At 42.4% G+C, this 21,584-nt stretch overlaps 1 protein-coding gene across 1 annotated transcript in view; it reads right to left on the minus strand.

Annotated features, from left to right (window-relative positions):
• Nucleotides 1-4,006: 4,006 nt before the first annotated feature.
• The window catches only part of cntln (centlein, centrosomal protein), an 80,757-nt gene continuing 63,179 nt past the window's right edge, over nt 4,007-21,584 (minus strand). The window contains exons 24-26 of the mRNA XM_065964106.1: nt 18,393-18,590; nt 13,167-13,241; nt 4,007-4,861 (exon numbers count right to left, since the gene is read on the minus strand). Coding sequence (XP_065820178.1) covers nt 4,751-4,861; nt 13,167-13,241; nt 18,393-18,590 — 384 coding nt within the window. The 3' untranslated portion in view covers nt 4,007-4,750. The remainder of the gene's footprint in view (nt 4,862-13,166; nt 13,242-18,392; nt 18,591-21,584) is intronic.

Here is a 21,584-nt window from a genome sequence, read left to right on the forward strand (position 1 = left end):
TTAAAAAAAACGTTTCTGGTATAAGAAAAAAAAAAGCTAAGATTATCTGCAGCTGTAAACTACTGTAAGTGGCTCATTTTTAATCATCATACTTGTTTCTGTTCTCCTTTGAGAAAACTACCTTAAATCTGACACACTTTTTACATGGATCTTTAAAACATAAAAAGTCATGGTTATATTTAATCAATGATTCAACCTGAAACACATTAGACTATAATTGTAAGTGAAGGAAACATTTGTTCCATAGAGATGGAAAAGCCAGAATGGACAGTGACAGCTGCAGACCGGGGTCATTTGTCCCACATATGCCTGTTGTGTCACTGGAGACAAACAACTAACACACACCAGGCTGTGGTCATGTGTTTGTGCGTTTCATAAAGCCCACCAATCCCCACGCAAGCCTGCTCCACTCAAACATGTTAATGTACCTGAGCTCTGCTCTAATTGGTCCCAGTGATGCTCGCCCTGCTCCACCTGTGTTCATGGGAAGCCTCCAGTCGGTCCTGCAGTCAGGCCCCCGCCACTGTGTGCGAGCGTGCAGGGCTAATGTTATGCAAACAAACACTTCTTTGTTGTTTGGCACTTCTTGTGCCGGCCCGCCACTGTGGAAGAAAGGAAGAAGGTAAGAAAAGGGAAAAGGAGAAGGAATATGGGGGATGCTTGAATTCATTAGTGTGATTACCTGAGGTGTGCTACTTTACAGGGGGTAATCTGTTAGCCTGCATCATAGCCTCCAAACTTCAGCCAGTCCGCTAATGAGCGCTTGAAAAAGTTAGTCAAGGTGGAGAGGTGCTTTGAGGAGCCGTACACCCAAGACAAAGGTGTTATTATATATGCTGGAGCTGAAAACAAAGGATGTTTATTATTTTTACAACCGCTAAGACCAATGAAGACTGATACTGTTTTCTGATTTGACTCTGAATGTTCACAACAAAATGGCTCTGTGGACAGTATGACAAATGATGAAGTCAGAGCCTAGGAACAAGTAATGCTGGGCTCAGAAGCTCAGCATACTTGAAAGCGTGAAATTTCTGACGACAATACACTGTAGTGCAACCAAAAGTGACAGTTTGACTGATCTGCGATATTAGAGGCCACATTTTCTACACCATTTGAGACAACAACTCAGATTAGCCATAAGGACACCAGAGGGTTCAGGTAGCCACTTTCAAAGAGTCGCTTCTCTCTGAGGTGATGTTGAGGACTAGAGTTTCCCTCCTACGCAGAAAGAGAAGGTGGATTAGAGACCAGATCAACCCCTCTCTCATTCTCTCTCCTCTTTTCTGCCCAGAAGCTCAGGCCACGGCTTTAGAGAGACAGCAGCCATGAGCAAGGCTTAGGACAGTCCACAGGGATGCAGAAAGTGTGAGTGTCAAAGAACAAGAAAAGTGCAGGAACAGCTTGGACAAAGCAAAGAGGTGAGATGGAGGGGAGAGAAACCCGAAAAGGGGAAGCCAGAGGATATATATAAATATATATAGACGGATAGATCCTGTAACTTCCCCTTCCTCTCCCCCTATGCCTCTGCCTTATCACACAGCATCAAAACATAGCTTTAGTCCCCGGAGTGGCTGGCCTTTTTATCTGCTCCCTAGCTTCCCACGGCGGGCCGCATCCACCCATAATCTGCTGCTGTTTCATGTCTGGAGTGCTGGAGAGGATGATAAGGGACTTGTTCAAGTGAAGATCAATGAGGTTGTATACATAGCATATGTGCATCAAGAGAGTGTGATTCCCTTTTTCAAGGTGGCATCTGATAGAATGAAAAAGAAAATTATACATGGTTACAGTGAAGATTCACCTGCGGGATATAAAAGTTACAAAAAATAATATCATTAGGCTTTTGGTTTAGATGTCCCAGCACAGTCATGGGTCAGTACCAAAAATTTAAGAGAAATTTCTGACCTACACAAACAACTTCTACTTTTTGTTTCAGAAACATCTCCCTGTGGATGAATCATGAAACACAGGCACAATACAAAGTGTAAACATGTTGCATTATATATTTGTCAAAAAACATTTGGCTGAATGTCACAAAGTACCTTGTTATTTAAGACGGTGCCAAGTGTCTGTGTGTGTGATATCAAAGCAGACTGATGTATTGGCAGCCATAGCTGTGGTGTGAAACTGTGTCAGTGAAGTAAGGGAAGCCACCAGAGGCTGTTTCCTCCTCACACCACAGCTGGCTGACGGGATCTGCGAGGACTAATTGTGCATCAGTTGGAGGCTGCAGATATCACAGTTTGTGCTTTGACTGTTCTTTGTAGTGCTACCGGCCTTCCCACCCAAGTGGCTCGCATCCTCAACACACCAAGGGAACTTAGAAGTTCAACAGCCTTGGGACACACACACACACACACACACACACACACACACACACACACACACAAACAAGACAAAGACGCACATACACAATTCATTGATCGACCCCAAAGTCAACCCATGACCCTGACCTCCTCTACCCCCTGCAGAAACAATCTCCTGAAGGAAATAGAGAAAAGAAAAAACACACACACACACACACAACAAAGTAGAATTGAAAAGAAAGCAGTGTGAGGGAGAGAGAAAGACAAAAGAAAAAATGACACAGAGTTGATTATGTTGGAATGAATAAAAGGGGGAGGGAGGAAAACTTTACATTTGGAACTACTGATCAAAGTCATCCCCACAGGAAGCCTCTCTTAATGAGAGCCGTACACGAAAAGACAAGGAGAGAGTGAAAGAGAAGAAAAGGAGGGGATGTGACGCCATTCCTACACAGAAAATAAAGAGATAATTCACATACGGTGCCTAGTGGAAGACATTGGTGTGCGAGTGTTTCCAGTGGGTGGGGGGCACATTTGAAGGGTGTTTTCAAGATCGTTTTAATGTCTTCACTGAGGGAGCGTCAGAGGCAAGGCCAGGTTAATTAAACCCAAGGGAGTACCAGCTGAGGGGGCCCGCATTTGAATATGTCACAGAAATAGCGCGAGTGTGTCAGCCGAGGCCGGGGCTCGACGAGCAAACATGTTGACTATGCATTACAGGCTAAAAGGAAGAGAGGAACAGACACAGTCAGACTGAGAGGGGTGGGGGCTCCGGGATAATTTGCGTGGCACCGATGCTTTGCTCTTGTATCCCCACTGCGCCACCGGATTTCTCTGAGTTATTAATGTTTGTCATTAGCTGCATTACGCTGGAGGACAGTGACTGGGAAAAAAAACTGCAGAATTTATATGGGACAAATATTGACAATAGCTGGCTCTTGGGTATTGGAGGAGAAGAAAAGATGCAAACTATGTTAATGAATGGTAATTAACCACAAGGGTTTGTCTCTCCTGGATCCCAGCTAAATTGGTCCCCGAGTTGCAGCGAGAGACAGTCCTGGCCTAATCCTTTATTATAAAAAGATAAAGGAAAACGACATCATTAGCATATATTTGAGGAGGGAGGGGGATTAAAAAGTAGAATTATTTCATTTTAATTCCTGAACACAGGGTTCTGCACACCATTGTTAATTATACATCACAAAAAGAAGTGGTAAAGAGGAAAACAAAAGATAGCAGAGGTAAAGAAAGTAGCTTAATAAAAAGAAAGGAGGACTTAGAAGGGAGGAGTGTGTGGTCTCTTGTGTAGGATGCCAACGAAAGGACAAAGGAGACCAGGATCATGGTTTAATATTCAAAATGAATATTAAGAGGTTTAGGAAAATGGGAAACAGATAAAAGGGGTGGAGGTAGATATGTCAAGGATGAAGCCACTCCTCTAACACAGCCCTGTGCTCTGCTGTGCTGAGTGCCCACGTGGACCCTTGTTAATGATGTCAACAGCAGGGGTCACTTGTTACAGACAGAAACCATGCCAACAGTCAGCCGTCAATCATGAGAGAGGTGAGAGAACCCCACAGTCCACCAAAGCAACCTCCGTCACCATCGCACAGTGACTGACAGTCCTTTGAACTTCTGCAAGAGACGAAGAGCAGAGCCATAAAATTCACGGATCAAAAACGAAAGCTGGAAGCCAAAAGGAAGTGAAATGGGCTTTATTTTGAAATCTGAAATTGTTTTACAAAAGAAAAACATGAATAATTAACATAATCACCCCTTAAATTAAAAAGGAACAAATACTTACAGAGAAAAATCATTAGCAAATCTTTAAAAAAATCCCTAACAAAGACAACATCCTTCCAAATAAATAGTAGGGAGTGCATTAAATAAAATTAAACCGCCTTTATTTAGTCATTTATAAAGGTATGATAAATGGATCTTCCCTCTAACAGTGAATACTCTGCTCTGTGCTGCACTCTTCACTTTCTCAAAGTGTCGACTTGGCATTGCTAGGTCAAGTCCATGCACCCTAAGGTCCTTGAGGTGCCAAATAAATTAAGGAAAAAGGTAAAAGAGAGCTGAAAAAAAAAACTGTTACTTGAACATTAGCGTAAGCATTTGCTTTATCACCCCAGGTCTGTGTGGAGAGTGGGGGAGAGTGGCTGCACTGTAAATTAGCTTGGCGCTAAAGGGCCCTGTCTGATAGACATAGTGCACTGAGCGCTAACACAGATGTCGAGGGCTCATTTACAAAAGCAGGACTGCTGTGTTGAGCCAGTGGACCCAGAGTGAGTCGACAGCCCTATTCTCACAAATATTGGTTCTGCTGCCCCGGCTCAGCTTGGCTCAGCCCAACTCCCACCGAGCGGGAACCGAGGAGGGAGAGGGGAAGGGAGGGAGAAAAAAGAAGAGGATGACAGTTTTCCCAGCCTCAGCCCAGGGAGTCAGGCTTTTTCGCTGACTGGTGTTGTGAGTGTGGCCAGCTCTTCTGTCAGCACTTTCCTCTCCTTCATCTTCACGCGCACAGCCTCCATTAGCTGGCCGGCAGAAGGGATCTGCAGGGGAGGGGAGCGATAGAAAAAAGGGTGTGGGGGTGGCGGTTGAAGGGGTAAGAGAAAAAAGAGCAAATGAGGAAAACACACAAATGCACAACTGTTAAAAAAAAAAGTCAGATTTTTGACACCTGGCAGCTTTTCAGAGAGCCTGTTTGCTGGTTTTTGAAACAAAAGAACCTCAGACAGCCTGAGGAATTGTGAAACTTTTGAGGGACCCTCTATGTTGAGTGTTTCAACAAGGAAATTCAGAAAAAAAGCTACACAGCAGTAGTTTCAAAGCTCGTTTGACACACTTTACTTTTCCCATAAGTTTCTATTCTGAGGTAGTACAGTCATGCACAACTTGTCAAAAAAGGGGGGGGGGTGTTGTTTTGTCCCAAAGCACGCTTGCACTGCAGCTCTTTTTTAAATGTACTGATGTTTACTTCATCATATAGGATTACAAAGGTTGAGAATGAGGATCTTTAAAGTCAATTCTAGTCATGGAAATGTTGTAAAAGATTAAATGAAGAGGTGGACAGGCTTCTCCTCAGAGTTCTGGCTGATTTTGTTTTTCCTCTGAATCGACACAAGGATTGTGTGGTCATTAGGGTGTCTGATCAAAGGCAGGCATTCAAACTCTATCACCCATAAATATTCACTGCAAGTTATGTGCAGCCCTTTTAAAGACGTCTTCTTCAGGCTGAGGATACAAATTAATTCCCTAAGCCATTTCCCAGAGTCACATGGCATGAGATGAGAAGTGGACGGGCCGAGCTGAAAATAGTGACTTCAATATCATAAAATCTTTCACTTTTTATCTCTTGAAAGGGAATGTGAGAATATAAGCTATTAAACCAGGCGCAGAGAAACCGGCCAACACAAGTCTAAAGTGCTGAAACTAACTTTACTGAGTAACATCTGCATCGGGGAATAGAAGGTATCGTGTTGCTTTGATGTGATTAACACACACTCACAGCACACATTAGAATAAGGTCTGTAGCTAACATGTTTTAAGGACACGGCAAAGGTCTGTGATTTGAAACTATCATCTCATCAATTTCCAATACGTCTGGAGTGTGAGAGCCCCAGTCCCTCTGCCCCCTGACACCTTTCTCCTCTTCATTAGAGGTAACAGGAGCAGGGAACACAAGGCCCAGTGTGCCGGGAAGTGTGTGCCTGTGTGTGTGTGTGTGTGTGTGTGTGTGTGCACTTGAGTATTCGAGGAGTGTAAAGTCAGTTCCAGCAGCACTGGATGCATCAAACACAGCGCGCTATTCCTCAGAGAACCACTATACTGAAGTAACTGCTGAGACATCTCCCTCTGCCTCTTAGCCCTCGGGAGGGTTCACTCTCTCTGTCTCTCACACACACACACACACACACACACACACACACACACACACACACATTCACATAAATGCACACACATACACACAATTACCCAATCAGCTAATTGCACTTAGAGCCACTAACTATGCAAACAAACCCACTTAGATAGAGACACAGCCACAACACAAGGCTCTTTGGGACAGCAGAGAGGGAGACTGGATCATTAAAAGTACCGATAGGGGATTATGGATAAACAACACTAACAGGTAAACAAGATCTAGATAAACCCAACATGAGTGATACTTAAGCACAGATTGAAAAACTTTGAGCAAAAAACAACAACTTACAAATCCCCTTGAGATTGGGGTGCAAGACTTTTATATAAGAGACAACTACACAAGTCCCTTCTCAAAGCTTTTCTGAAGTGTACTTGAAATGTACATTTACATTTTTTATTATTATCATGTCTCTTAAAAAAATATTATTTGCCCTAACTGTATCTTATTTCTATGAAAACCTGATAGTCGTGTTTTATTTAGCTGCCTTCATAAAGCACATGGGAAACTTGGATCTACACTAAAATGCACAACGCACAGGAGGATTACATTTATATGAATCTTTTTAAATACATTATATGTTTGGCCAAGTACAGTGAGGTAAGTCCAACAGGTTTTGGTGACTTGTTATGTGATGCTTATTTGTTGGGTGAAGTACTTTTCATTATGATTCATCTCCCTAAGGTGTGTGACTCAGATCAGCATTATGGCACCAGCACTCATACATACACACACAAGCAGCGCTATCATTCCCTTTCATCTAACGGCCACATATTCTGGGGACCGATACCCTGCAGGATGTTTGGAGGTAAGCTGTGATGCAGCTGCTCTGGTCGATCCCCTGGGTTCCTTAAGGCAGTGTTAGCAACTGGCACTAATGTTATGCTACAGTTGATTTAGCCGGGCCCCCTGTCCCCTATGGCAGAGATAGCCAGCACCAGCGCTAAGCATCGGAGCCGCTGTTTTTGCAAGAGGCCCCTGTCCCCTATGGCAACACAAAAAAAAAAAGAAGCTACTGTAGCACTAAGCCATGCTAACCCACATCCATTACTATTCAACAGGCCCTGCAGAGCAGACCTTTTGTCTAGGTATGATTTCATGAACATGTTTCAGAAGTGAACTGACATGTAAAGCCACTGACACTGACAAGCGTGGGTGTGCGTGTGTGGAGGCGAGGGGCCGGCGCTGCGAGCAAAAGGTGTTTTTATGAGCCAATTAAATGACATTGCTATTCCACAGCCCCGGGCACACCTCAAGGCGAGGAGCAGCTCAAAGTTGCAGCACTCCAGTGACCATTGTCTGATAGTGGCATTACAAACACCAACTTCTTTTTTTCTTTAAAAGATCGATCATTCCAGCTCTTTTGTCTTCTCCCTCGGAACAGGTTAACACAATTATTTCCAAGGGCCCAATTTGTGAGGAGCTGTAAAGATTGTGTCAGTCTGCCCGATATCTAAATGAGCGAGAGTGAAGAGGGAGGGTAAATCAGAGTGACGGTATATCATTCAAATTTCTGCAAGCAGTCAGAGTGTGTTTTCTCATAGTTAGCCACCAGCTATAATGTAGTTATAACATTTAATAGGTAGACAAACATTTAGCTCTAAAAAAGCAGGGACTCTTGGCTTCTTCATGAGCCTCAAAAGACTTTCGATCTGTATACCAACATCAAAAATTGTATTCAAAAGTACATGTTAGGCTTCAGGAAGAGCAGTTAATAGGCTATGTACTCTGCTGGTTTATGACGAATATGAATACGCAACTTGTTTTGTATCTGATTGGTATGACAGGACTGTTTCCACAGTGGTGAAGGATTCTCGCTTTTAATCTTTGTCCCAGGTTGGCGAGTCGTCTCCAATGTAGGCCACTTTTCAAGGTGAGGAAGAAGTAGTTACAGTAGTTTTATCACAGAGGGGGGAGAGCGGCTCTTTGATCTCTGATCTTCTCACTTTTGTTTGAAAATCAAATTTATCAAACGGGGGAATAACAACAACAACAGCATGATAAATAGATTAGGAAAAAAAAAAAGCCCAGGCACAAAGGCACCTCACTAAAAAGTCTTGCATTTGATTATCTCCGATAATGAATATGTCACATTTGCAGAGAGGGGCTCAGGTAAGAAAATCACTAAAGCTCCAACACGCCTATTCTCTCCTTCTCCTTCATAATTACCTACTCCTGCAGCGGAGCAGATCCCTCTCTTTTCTCCCCTTTAGGCCACTAGAGACTGATATGAAAGGGAATTGGACACTTGGGGCCACAAATACTGTAATTAAAAATCTCTCCTTTTCTTGATACGTTGTTTGGAAACATCATTTCAGTGTGCAACATGCATTTGTTAGGGATCTGACCTAAATACACCCTAGATTAAACACAGGAAAGCACCGGGTCTTTGTTTCAGGTTCCTACTCATTAGGTGTGAAAATGAGGTGATTCAGACACGATTGGGGTATAAATTTAGAAAGGTGATATCCATACAAAAGAGATGCAACCTTTAGGTAGAATTCTGCAATCAGGAACACAGCCGTGATTAACAGTACGGCTCATTGGCCGAGTTAATGTACTGAGAAGCAGTTACAATCAACAAAGTGGCTGTGCCTGCAGCAAACTGTCACAGAGAGAAAAAAGAACACGTCCAGTCATCTCTTCATGGAGTACATGTCTACTTGCATTATTTATCTTCTTTCTGTTTTAATTGTAAAAGGGAAAGTTAATGTGTGTACAATCAGACTGGAAGTGTTCTTAAAGCTCCAAAAAAACAGAGAATGAGAACAAGATTATTCACCTGGCTTATTTCAACTGGCCCTGTGAATTGTGCGGTTTGATACACTGTATCTGGTCAGGTTAAAATAATCACCCAACAAAGCAATGGAACAGCCCCGACAAGCTGTGTCTGCTGTTTCTATTTATATGAGATGCAAGTTGAGCACAGAAAAAGTCGCAGTGTGCTCTGGCATTAACAACTCTAACAGCAGCCTCCTCCTGGGAGAGCCCCATTCTGCTCCCTGCCAATGTTTCAGTGACATATTTACAGTACAAAGGCCAGGCTCCAGTCCCCTCCACACACATACAAACACACTTAGAGAGACGGAAAAAGAGTCGCTGATTTAATTAGTGCAATCATTAAATGAGCCTTAATTAGAGTCACTTTCCTTCAGAGAGAAGTGCGGGACTCCGAGCTGTTCCTTGTCATTACAGAGGCATAATGAGCCACACAACACAACTCGCTACACATCGCCCTCGCAGCGTCGACAACAACAGAAAACTTTCTGTGTACGTTAGCTCTTTGAGGTATGGAGCCTTTGATATGTTTTTAGAAAAAGGGTTAATGCCCTGTGGAAGTGCCATTATGGTGAGAAGCTTGGAAAAGAGGTGACATGAATAACGTATTTTATTTAACCTTTGATAAATGAAACAATTTGCCTTCATAGTAAAGAACTACAGCAGCCCCTCCCCAAAGTTCAATACGGTTTAGAAATTACAGGAATGATCTCAGCCCTGTAGTCCATCCAGTCCAGATCGCTCCGGCCTGTCTCCACTACTGTCTTAATGTAATGTTCACCTGCTTGTTATAGTTTGGAGGCTGATAAGAAGTGATGCTTGGACGTCTCCCTCGGGTGTGATTTTGAGGTAAATATTAGCAGGCCCTCTGCGCCACCCCATACCAGTAAACCAAAGCGCTGTCCTCTCATAAAGAAATCAACAGAGTCAATGACTTTTTAAATGTTATTATGCTGTCATGAGGCTTGAGATGGGCATGCGTGTGTACAAAATGAGTCTGAAAAATGATCTGGAGGGAGCGTGTGTGTTTGCATGCATGTGCACACGCTTGCATGCACATGCACCTCCTGTTCATTATTGGCCAGCAGCAGAAGCCAGTCATTTCCCTGTCTTCATAAAGACTTGGCCCATTAAATTCTACCTCCAGTCAATAATTAGGACTCCACAAATAAACCAAAGGCAATTAAATCAATGCTTCCCCGGGCCGGTGCCTGGACCCTGTGGCCCACATGGACACTCCATCTTCTCTGCTGGCCGTATTCATGGCGGGTTGCAGTGGAGCCGTACAGTACACCCCCTGGCCTGCTCATGATTATTAGATAGCACCGTCCCTCGACCCTGGCCATGCAGCGCAGCTTATGGTGGCTCTCCACAGAGAGGCGTAGGGTTTGATTTCATTAACTCACTAGTGGAGGTGAGAGACGAGGAAATGAATGCAATGTTTCATTTGGTTTTGAGTGGACATGTGGGGTAGCGGTGAGGGGGAAAGAGAAATGTATGCCACTTCTGTGGCATGAGAGTAGCAGTAACTCAACACGTTCACAGGCACGATTCTCTGTCTGCAACAAACTGTGTGCTAAAGTGGTGTGGATGTCTCTCTTTCTTGTTATGTTGACATGTGGCAGCACATGACAAGGATGGCGAACAATGGCCTGCAGACAGACACACATACCACTCATCTGCTCTTCCACATCACAGTCATATATACAGAAACAACACACACAGAGTGAGTGATGGGTTTGCTATTGGCAGGGCCACAGCGATAATAAAGTGCTGTCCCACTGGCAGCTCCATTAGGCACTGACAGTGACAGGATGAGGCTGTCGTGAGAGTGCACATGCACCCACCAATACCTAGACATACAGTACATACACACACACACACGCACAGACCGATGGACACATTCTCATCCTCTTTCAGTGACAGCCAGCCAGTTAAGGACATGGATCTCTCTCTCATCTTTCCTTTCACTGAGTCTATTTCTGTCTTTTTATCTGGAGAAGTGTGTGCCAGTGCAGCTCAGGGGTAAGATCATATCACTATTAGGGGAGTGTGTTATTAGTGTCACAGGCAGGGTGACAGGCCAGGCTGTTTCACTTCACAGATGTTCTGCTTGCTGAGCCTTTCATAAGCTATGACAGAGAGAAGAGGAGCAAAAGGGGGTACAATTTGAGGGATTCAGAAATGTTTTCCCTTGCTAAGAAAATGCTTGTTTCTGAGCATCAAAGGACGCATATAACCACCTTAAATCCTCCAATGAAGATATCTGCCTTAAATGTAACCATCACATACCCTTTCCCTGGACTCTTAGTATATGAGCTGTCATCCCTGCTTTTTAAAAAAGTCAGAAAGAAGAGAGCAGAAGAGTTGTGTGTCCCTCTCATAACACATCGCAATTAAAAAACTAGATGAGAGAAAACTGTGAGATTTAGAGAGGAGGAAAATGTATAATAAATAAATCACAAAAAACAGCTCAAGATGGACTTGAAAGGCGTTAGAAAAAGTCTAATGCAGTAAAGGGGATGACTGTTGTGGTCCCAGCGGTCCCTGCAGGGACCTAGGGGCGAGTCTCAGCCTTGTCATACTCTGCTCTCCTCCTCCTCCTCCTCCACTCCACACCAGCTTCACCCCCCCACCCCCTCCCCTCATCCACCACCCCTGTTCTGCCCACGGAAAACGTCGATAGCAGGCTGCCGGTGCCGAGGTCTCTGGTGGACACTAGCTCATTCTCCCGGCATCGACAGGCCCGCCAAATCAATATTTAGTTCCCCACTAACAAGCTGCCTCGGGGTCTGAGCCAGAGAGAGAGAGAGAGAGAGAGAGAGAGAGAGAGAGAGAGAGAGAGAGAGAGAGAGAGAGAGGAATGCAGGACAGTGGAGGATGGCAGAGAGAGACAGAGAACAGGGACTGAGAGCTGTCCAGCTAGAAGGGAAAAACATGGATTCAGTAGAGTCTTGTTGTGTGTGTGTGTGTGTGTGTGTGTGTGTGTGTGTGATTGTTAGTGTGGGAGGGGGAGAGTAAGGTGGAAAGGTCAGAAGAAGATCTGGGGAACAAGAGAACAGTGTCTGGTGTGTGTCGTGGTGCGGAGGCGACGCATGAGTGCCTGCGGCAGCCGCTGACAAGAACATAGACAAGACACACATACACACACTCGACACTCTCAATCATACACATATCACAGCGAGCAGACGTTGACAGCACTTGAGTAAAGCTCCAGCAGAGCACTCACAGATGAGTGGCTGTGCACACAAAGACTTTCTCTCACACACACACACACAGACACAGACACACACACACACACACACACACACACACGCACACACACGCACACGCACACACACACACGCACACGCACACACACACACACACACACACGCACACACACACACACACACGTGCACGCAGAATGTCGTGGCTTTTCTTTGTTTCATCTCTTGCATGATTTTTTTTAGAGCCAGGAGTGGGACACATTTAAGCAGGAACTAAAATACATCCTGAATATTTTGTATTTTTCTGATATTTATGGCACCCATAAATATCACTGCTATGTAAGGACAGTATATGTGCTATTATAAAGAAGGCAACAGAAAAAGAGACATGCATGCACTGAGTGATCTAGTTTGATTTAAAATGTCTGAATGTTTAAACATTTTTTGTGATATACTCTGAGGCATATTATGAATTGATTCCTAAATGTAACAAAATTTTACATTAATGATTTTAAAAACTGTATCATCAAAAAAAGACAACATCAAAAATCTCTTTTTGGAGATTTGCTCTGTTAAACGTACACATTTACTTTGAAAAAAAAGACTACTTAATGATCTATTTTTCAGATAAACGAAGCAGTTAAAAGTGCCACTTGTAATCAATACCTGAAGGAGATTAGACGTGCACGTTTGAAAAATGTTTTGTGCTTGATTTCAATCTTCAGTATTTTAAACGCCAGAAACTTTTAGAAGAAAAACTTTTTGTTATCTATTGACTCTCTAGAAAACAGTTGTTTTAAAAATCGACTCCTCAAAAGATTGTAACATTAAGCTCAAAATATTTTACCAGAAGGGAAGATTGGCTTTAAGCTTATACAAGATTTCACTTCCATGTGTGTAAGCAGGAACGAGTAACTTGTGGGGTCTTTACTGCAGATGTGTGAGCCTAACCTTCTGCTGGAGGATGTGGTTGAGGTGTTCCAGCCACTCCTGGTCTCCTGGACTCTCTGAATGGTCCTCTGTCGCCTGAAAAAACAACAATAAATACAAACATTTTAATGACAGGATGAAGTCTGAAAGATACAAACCCGGGACAGAAAGAATGCTGGTGTTAAGAGAGGATACTCTCAGTTGATCTTAGCATTTTTGAACATGAGTAAAGTGTAAAAGTTCTAAATGAATCAGATTAGAGAAACGTTTGATGAGGAGAATCTGCCAGCAAGGGCAGAATTGTAGCATCATACCAGCCGGGACCTTGAAGAAGCTCTCTGGAGACTCAGTGGCAAGGTATGCCAGTAAATGTTTGCATGCTAGTCAAGTATAAAGAGGAGCCTTGTTACTGCTAATGAACTGAGAGAAGACGGTGTGGCCATGTACACCTCAGCACTAATGTGTTACCTCTTCACCTCAAACCCCAGGTGTTGCTGCTCCAAATGATGTGACAAGCCTTGTACTGCCTGACAGTGACACGAGGGAGGGTGGAAGGTGGGGGGGAGCGTCTGTGTGGCTGGATTTAAAAGTCTCTGCGGTCACAGAGTGCAGTGTCACGAGTCTGTAAGGGCACTTTGAGTATATTTAAAGAGACTCAGCCTGAGGTGCTGACTTTCTAAAGATCACCCTTTACTTTTAGCAGTATTAATGTGAGTGAGATAACTTACTAAAATCAAAAATAGTAGCTACGTTTTTAAGGACTTTCAGCTGAGAGACTATTTCCAAGATTGTTTTAAACCATTTAAAATATCTGGGAGTGTTACTCTGCATATATATGACTTAAATGGTTTTACCCAGAGCAGTTTATTGTGCACGTGATGTATTAATTTTTTAAATGTAATGAAAATTTAGAACCATAGAGAATAAAATAGCTTTTAACAATGTGGCAAGAGCAAAAAGTCTTTAAAAAAACAATTTCGCTTCAACAAAGTGTGTGTGTTTCAGCTTTAATGATAAATGGATGTGAGAAATATCAGTAAGTCCTAGTAAGTGGACTAGGATGTTTGAGATTTTGCCGCAGACTTTTTATCCCCTTGTAGCTCTGTATCATCACAACCTTATATCACCTGATATTAAACACTTCATTGTTGTTTTAGTTTATTTGACAAAAGTCTATAAGGCCTGAATCCCCAGTTCTTGATTTAGCTTGTGTTTCTCTTTAGCTGCCCCCTTCTACCTGGTGTGATGCTTTGGCGATATCAGAAGTAGTTTGAGGGTTGGGGGACTTCTAAAATGGAACTGTGTCGCCAGCTACAGTATGTCTGTGGCTGTGTCGTGGCAGACACATCATACAGGTGTGGATAACTACGGACAATCAGCTTCTCTCTCCAAACGTTCTGCAATTATTGTCCCTGCTGCTGTTTTGACCATGTTGCATCCCCTCTCCCTCTACACTGTTCTTACCGTTTATGTGCATACAAGATCACACTGCGTTACATGTTGAGGACACTGATGATTCAAATAGACGCAGGCGATGCAAGGCAGCCTTCGTGTGCACGCATATGCATAGCTAAAAGCAAGTATATGCCTGGCCTTACACTTTTAACCTCAAACTGTGACACATTTTTAATCCTTGTGTGGCTATGTGTATTCTTGACAGAGCTCGGATCTATTTACTGTATGTTCAATTAAGATATCATGTAAAAAAAAAAACACAACACGCCCGCCACATTACGCCACCAAGCAGGCAGCTATTAACCGCTATTAATGCAACAGAGAAAAACAGGGTTTGAGGAGTGAGGAGTCACTTTCCCCAGAGTTTTCAGCTCTGATGAAGTAGACTTTTTCATAAGAGAGAAACTTGGGGAGGTATCTGGTTATATAAGTGAGAAAGAAAGAGAGAGAAAGAGGGGGCTTTTCTAGTGACTATCGCCTTCAAGCCTTCTGCAGGGGGGGAGCATGTTTGTGTCTAGAAGTGTATGTGAATGAGAGTGAGAGTGCTTATCCAGCCCTTGGTGGATATATAACAAAGCACTGACCCTCCATCAAGCATTAGGTGCAAAACAAACTGGCCTGGCAATTATAGTCTTATTACATCTGGATCATTAATTCCACAACAAGTTGTTCAGGGAGCCCAGCGCTGCTCTGCCCTCTCTGCTCCTCTGCTGCACGCTATGGAATGGACAAAGGCATAACATGGTGTGCAGTATCATACGTGTGTGAGCGCTTATGTTTGAGCACACAATCTTAACATCCATGAACGAGGGATAGGACTTTTTTTTTTTTTTAAATATCTGAATAGTCAGTCAAAGATTCCGTGGTGGGGGTGTATGGGTGGGTTATTATTTGAAAAGAATTGCCAGTGACTTTCAAATAGTGACTTTCTTGAAATGCCCATCTCTTCCATGTAAATATGTCAGATTGATTTCGAGTTTGTCTCTGCATTAGTTTGTGTGTAACGGAGCAGCTGAAAGTTTCTGTTTCAGTACAAAACCACTTGAAAAACTACAAACAATTACGGTAGTTTTCCTTCCTATTCCCATGAAACATTTAAGTAAAGGGAGGTCTCACTTTATACAGTCCCTGCTGTACAAATAGGCTTGTCACAGCTGCATTTCTGTTCAGTAAAATACCTTAAACATAACCTTAGATTTTTCAAAACTGGGACAAACCAACAAACCAAGGTTATTGCTTTAGAGGGAAGAATATATGTAGCCGTCGGAAAAAACTTGGTTGTAATTACACGAAGGTTATCTATTTGCAGAATTCCAAAATATGACCAAAAACCAGGAATAATTCATTAAAAAAATTCTGTTACACACAAAATTTAAAAAAGGCATCGATTTCAAAACCAAAGCGCATTGCCTTACAATGCTAAAAACTTCTGCAAATATTGTTGACAAGAGAAATTTGGCAAACTTTAGAAATGTAGCTCTGTTGGCAATGGAGTTTTCTGATTTAAAAGTAAAAACCAGAGGTAAAAGCATTCCCATTGAGCCCTGGGCTCTCATTCAGCACACTGGTATCGCATAACCAAGTGAATAAATGAATACATTCGCTATGAATCAGACTTTTGAAGACTGCTGGGACATCCTCATAACCTCGTGTCACATTCTCAAGTAGAAAGAAAAACAGAGAGTAAAAAATTGTCTTGCAAAAGCTCAACACATGGTGAAATTTCATCTCTGTTACAAAAGTTTCCATCATTTCAAACCCATTACGAGAACAACCACATTTTAGATTGTATAGCAGTGTATCAACTGTCAACTATCAACTGTTTTATAGTCAACTGCTAACTTTGTCTAGCTAGATGAGATTAGTATAAGAAAGGTCTACATGATTTTGAGTTACCTCCAAAAGCTAGCTAACAAACATTTACGTATAGACACACTCCATGAATTCCATGACACCCAGCCAAACACACAGTAGGATAAAAGCACAAACAAAAATTGTCTAGGGATTTCTTCACGTCATCTAAAACAACATGTGATCAATGTAATCACAACGAAGATATACTTGCTTTTTAACCTTGTGTTCACATACACATCCAGCTGTGTAAATAACGTAAGTGTTCACACATACTTGGCTATACACTCATATACATACCTGCATGAGGAAGATTCCTCTCGAGAACAGACCAGAGAGCTCAGGCTGTACCAAACTATATGCGAGATATAGAATTACCAACCTGGGGACACTCCTGGAAGCTATTTTCATTTTGTGATGAGAACTAACATAATAGTAACATTAGTACTAAAGTAATTTAGTTAATGCAGGTTCCCACGTCGACTTCTAAGATGGAACTCTGTTGCCCGCTGATTTAACAGGCATATTTGTGGCTGTGTTGTGATACGGACACTTTTTACAGATGTGGATAACTTCTGGCTTGGTCTATCAGATTCACTCCCAAACTTTCTGCTATTGTTGTCCCTGCTGCTGTGTTGCCTCTGCCTCTGCACCATGGGCATACTTCATCTTGCAGGGGATGCAAGGAAGCCCTCATACTCACACGTAGGCATTGGTAAAAGCAAATATATGTCCAGCCTAATACTTTTAACCTCAATCTGTGACACACCATTATTAATCCCCTGTTGGGTTTGTGCATTTTCAACAGAGCTGGGATATATTTATGTTCAATTTACAAATCAGGAAAACACACTCGCCACAGTACACCACCGAGGAGGCTGCCGTTAACGGCTATTAATGCAACCGAGAAAAGTGTCGAGGAGAGGAGAGTAATTTTCCCCACAGAGGTTTCAGCTCTGATGAGGGGGACTTTTTGTCAAGTGAGAAACTGTTCCCTGTCATCCCCTGGGTGGAGCTGGGCTACAAAGGGCTAAAATTGGTTTCAAGTGTGAGTAAGTGTCTGCTGAGCCCTCTCTCATCTTGTGATGGATAGGAGGAAGTCCCCAGGGATGGGAGCTTGATTGTAACATGGGAGTGCTAATTGATGACAAGGCTGGGTGATCTATGGTAGAGAAAGGGTCCACCAAGTTGGAAAAGAGTGTGAAACTCAAGAAGAAGAGCCAATAGGAAGAATTTTCTGTTCAATGACTGCCTTCAGCAGGGAAAAAAAGGAGTTGTACTTACTCAACTTGTGCTGTATTAAATCGCATAACATCCTGACAGGTGCTGCAGGTGTTGACAGGTTTTTGATCTCGTTGAGAGCAAGAACAGCTGCTTTAAACATGTAGCCACATCTTTCTCTATTGCACTACAACTTCTAAACTTATTAGTAACATGGCTGTGTGTGTGGTTCTACTTAACTTGGTGTTCAACCTTGCTTACTTGCCCAAATCGGTCTGCACATCAATAAGAGAAGCTCAGACAGAAGCAAAGACTTCCAGCGAAGCAAAATTCTGTTAGTTACAGGTGAAATGAACTAAGAACAGAAGGCTTCTATTTCTTCATATTTCTTTTTTTCTTCACCGATTCCAATCTAGAGTTTGCATTCCCAGTGGATCGACCGAAGTAATGGTAGCTCCTCATTTAGCCTCAATTGACAAAAGGAAACCCAAGGCAACAAGCTGATATTGATGATATAATGTATTTCTCAGTCCTCTGGTGCAATCACTGAGCAAACCCCCTGAAAACTTTTAGGATGTTTTAAAATTTTACAGTACAAAAAAAAAAAAATCAATTATAGGTATGCTGCGTGCTCTGGGCATAATTTAGACTTGATACAGATTCTCAAGTTAGTGTTTATTTAGGAAATGATGACCCCCCCATCCCGTCCCTTGACCTTACCTGGTCAGTGTCCATTATGTCCGCGAGATCATTCTCTGACATATTGAGGATGGAGGCAGCGATGGACTTGGCTTTGATCATGGACTTGGCTGAGAGGCTGCTCTTTGCTGCCACAGTGTTGGCCTGCCTCGACCTCCTCCTCTTCATCAACTGCTGCTTGACCTCTTGAACGTCTAAAAGTATTTCACTGGCCAGGGCCTGAAGGAGGAGGAGAAGAAGAAATGAAAAAGAAGGATGATGAAATGGATACAGAAAAACAAGAGGGATAGCTCTGCCTGGCAGATGAATAAATGAAATTGATCAAGCATGCGCCAGAGAGGCCTAGTACATTATGGAGGAATATTGAGTTTGACACACTCAGATTCTCTTCGGTTTCGCCTCAAGCTCCCTTGTAGGAGTGTGGACCTGAGGGTTTGTTGCCCTGTCGATTGAAAGCTGAGGGAACACAGCTTTGATACCAAACTCACCCCAAGTTTTGCTAAAATCTCCACAGACAGAAAATCATGCATCAGAGAGAGAGAAAGACACAGAGCTGCTGAAAATACAGCCATTCATTTATTTATTTGCTTTCTGAATGTCTCCGAGTACAACAGAGCAGCATAACACTGTTAATAATTAAGCTATGAGGAGCTGTTTTAAATGGGGCCCGAGTGAACGGCAAGCGAGACGAGGAAGTCCTGGGATGGCACAGTTGTCGAGCACTAAATGGGAGTTTGCTCTAAATACAGAGAGACAATTAAATGTTAAAACTGCCACTGTACACGGGAAAGTCAATAAAGTAAACTCCCCTTTGCTTCATTTTGAGCTTATTGATCGAGGCAATAATCTTCTGTATCATTCCCTTGTAAGCCCGCTGAAAAGCTGACCTTGGAATAGATGGTCAGATGAGGAAAAGCTAGAGACGGAAGAACCCGCGGAAGAGACAAACAAAAACAACAAGAAAAAAAAACAGCACAAGTACAAGGTGCTCTTGCTCTTGGACAGTATGCTATATAACAAGAAAACACTCAAGTGCATTACCGTAACAAGGGTAATCACATATGAACAATCGAGGAAAACATTCCAACTCCTCTGTTGTAATTTCACACAGGTGGGCCAGGTGCAGTTTACAAAGCCAGCGGTGGTTCTCACAGGAGAGTGCTGAGTGAATGGTTGCAGGCTTACAGCTGGAGTGTTGTTTATGAGCAGCACTGAATATTTCAATGAATAAATAAAAAAACAAGAAGGACAGAGAAATTAATAAGATGTTTAAAGCTACAGTATGTAATATTATTTTATTATATTTTTGGTTGAAATAACTGATTTTGATCATTAAACGTTACTAACAAACAATATTTAAATGTTCCTTGAAATAAACGTGCACCTGATCTGTGTCTGTGAATGCCCTTTGTATTTAGTTTGTTTTTATTTATTTTTTCAAACTTATGAGGTCTGAATCAAACAACCAATCAGGGGTAGTGTATGTAGCCTAGCCAATCACAGAAGCTCAGTGAGGAACATGTTCAGGTTTCTTGGCAACTGTCAAGTTTTCAAACGAGCATTATCCGCCTTCTGTGTGGACACTTGAGTTTACTCTGGTTCAATGCATCAAATTAAAACATTTGTGTTTAACATTGTCCGTAACATTAATTACATTTGAATTAAAAGAACAATGGTCCTTGAACACACAATCTCAAGTCGTATTTAAAATAATATACAACTAAAGTGTGTGCTGTCTATGAAAACTCAAAGTCATCCAAATAAGCAAGATCAGATCAGTTTGATTTGCCTTTAGAAAACGTAGTGCAACAAGATAAACTCAAAATTGCTTTAAATCTCAAAACTAGTCCATTGATAGCCTAAAAAGTAACTGTGTCCTTTTGTATCTGTCAACGATCAAAACAAGAAATAAAAGGGAAAGAGACAACTTTTTCTCAAATAAATTTCTGACAAAGGAAGGCCACTAAATTCCTTTTAGTGTATCTGAGGGCTGTTTTTACCCTTAAGGAATACCTGGCTCGTTAATGAACAGTCGTAGATCCTATTCTCTTATTTACAGCCTAATAGATATTCACTGTCACTAGTCAAGGGTTACATTCAATTGACCCAAACCCTGCATGCGGAATAATCCAGGAAGAAATTAAGGGGTGAATTTATTGCTAATTCTCAGCCCTGGGAGAGACAAAGGGTGGGAGGGAGGTATGCCAGCATTCACACACAAGCTATCCTAATACATACATGGAGGGTACGTGTGCGTGAGCATGTGTCTGTGTGCGCTTGTTAGGAGCTCTTAGCTTGGCTAGTACCACAATCACTATTGCCAGAGGGGCAATTTAGACAGGACGAGGATTAGGGCATGGAGATGGGGATCAAATGAGCACGAAAAGATATCCTCTTTAATAACTGGCTACCTCTGATCCTCTTCACACATATGAAGACACAAAGGGCCGTTTTACAAATATTAAGAGCAGAGCAGGAGGAAAAAATACGCAGGCACTTATCAAATAATCGTATTGTTATTGTTTGTGTTCTCTACAGTTTGAGAAAGATGTCATATAAAAAGCCTCATCTATAGGTAAATTAAAAGTGTAAGCTGAATGTTAAATACAGGTGTGTTCTTAAAGTGTGTTCATATGAAGAAATTACAGTAATAATAAATTAATTACTCTTGTCTTCCTTTACGGATTTCGAATTCAAGATATGAAGCAAAGTGTTATCATTCTTTTTCTTGGATCATAAGCTAAAATATTCTTTACAAGGGGACTGTTCAGTGTGTGTGTCTGTGCTGTGGAGTAGTCACTACATGCAGGGCCACTGTTTAGCAGTTCAACAGCAGTGCTTGCAGCCTGGGGCGTGTGCAGGGGCCAAAAGGGTTTGCTGGCACACAATAAAGAAAAATCTCCGCACACACACACACACACACACACACACACCAAAAGAACAAAAAACAAGCTCATAAAGACACACATGGACACTTCCATAAACACACACACACACACACACACACACACACGCACAGCCCTCCGGTCCTGATCAATACATGACAAGAGTAAATCTCCTCCGGACGTCAGGCAGTCCAATCAAAGAGCTCGGTGTTCTTATAGGGAATCACAGGAGCCAGGGGGAGACAAACAATGATGTGAATCCTCAACAACAACACAATGGCCCCACAAGCCTAGGGTTATGGGAATCGAGGAACGGAGATATACAATC

The sequence above is a fragment of the Labrus bergylta genome, chromosome 1, assembly GCF_963930695.1.
Source record: "Labrus bergylta chromosome 1, fLabBer1.1, whole genome shotgun sequence".
NCBI lineage: Eukaryota > Metazoa > Chordata > Actinopteri > Labriformes > Labridae > Labrus > Labrus bergylta.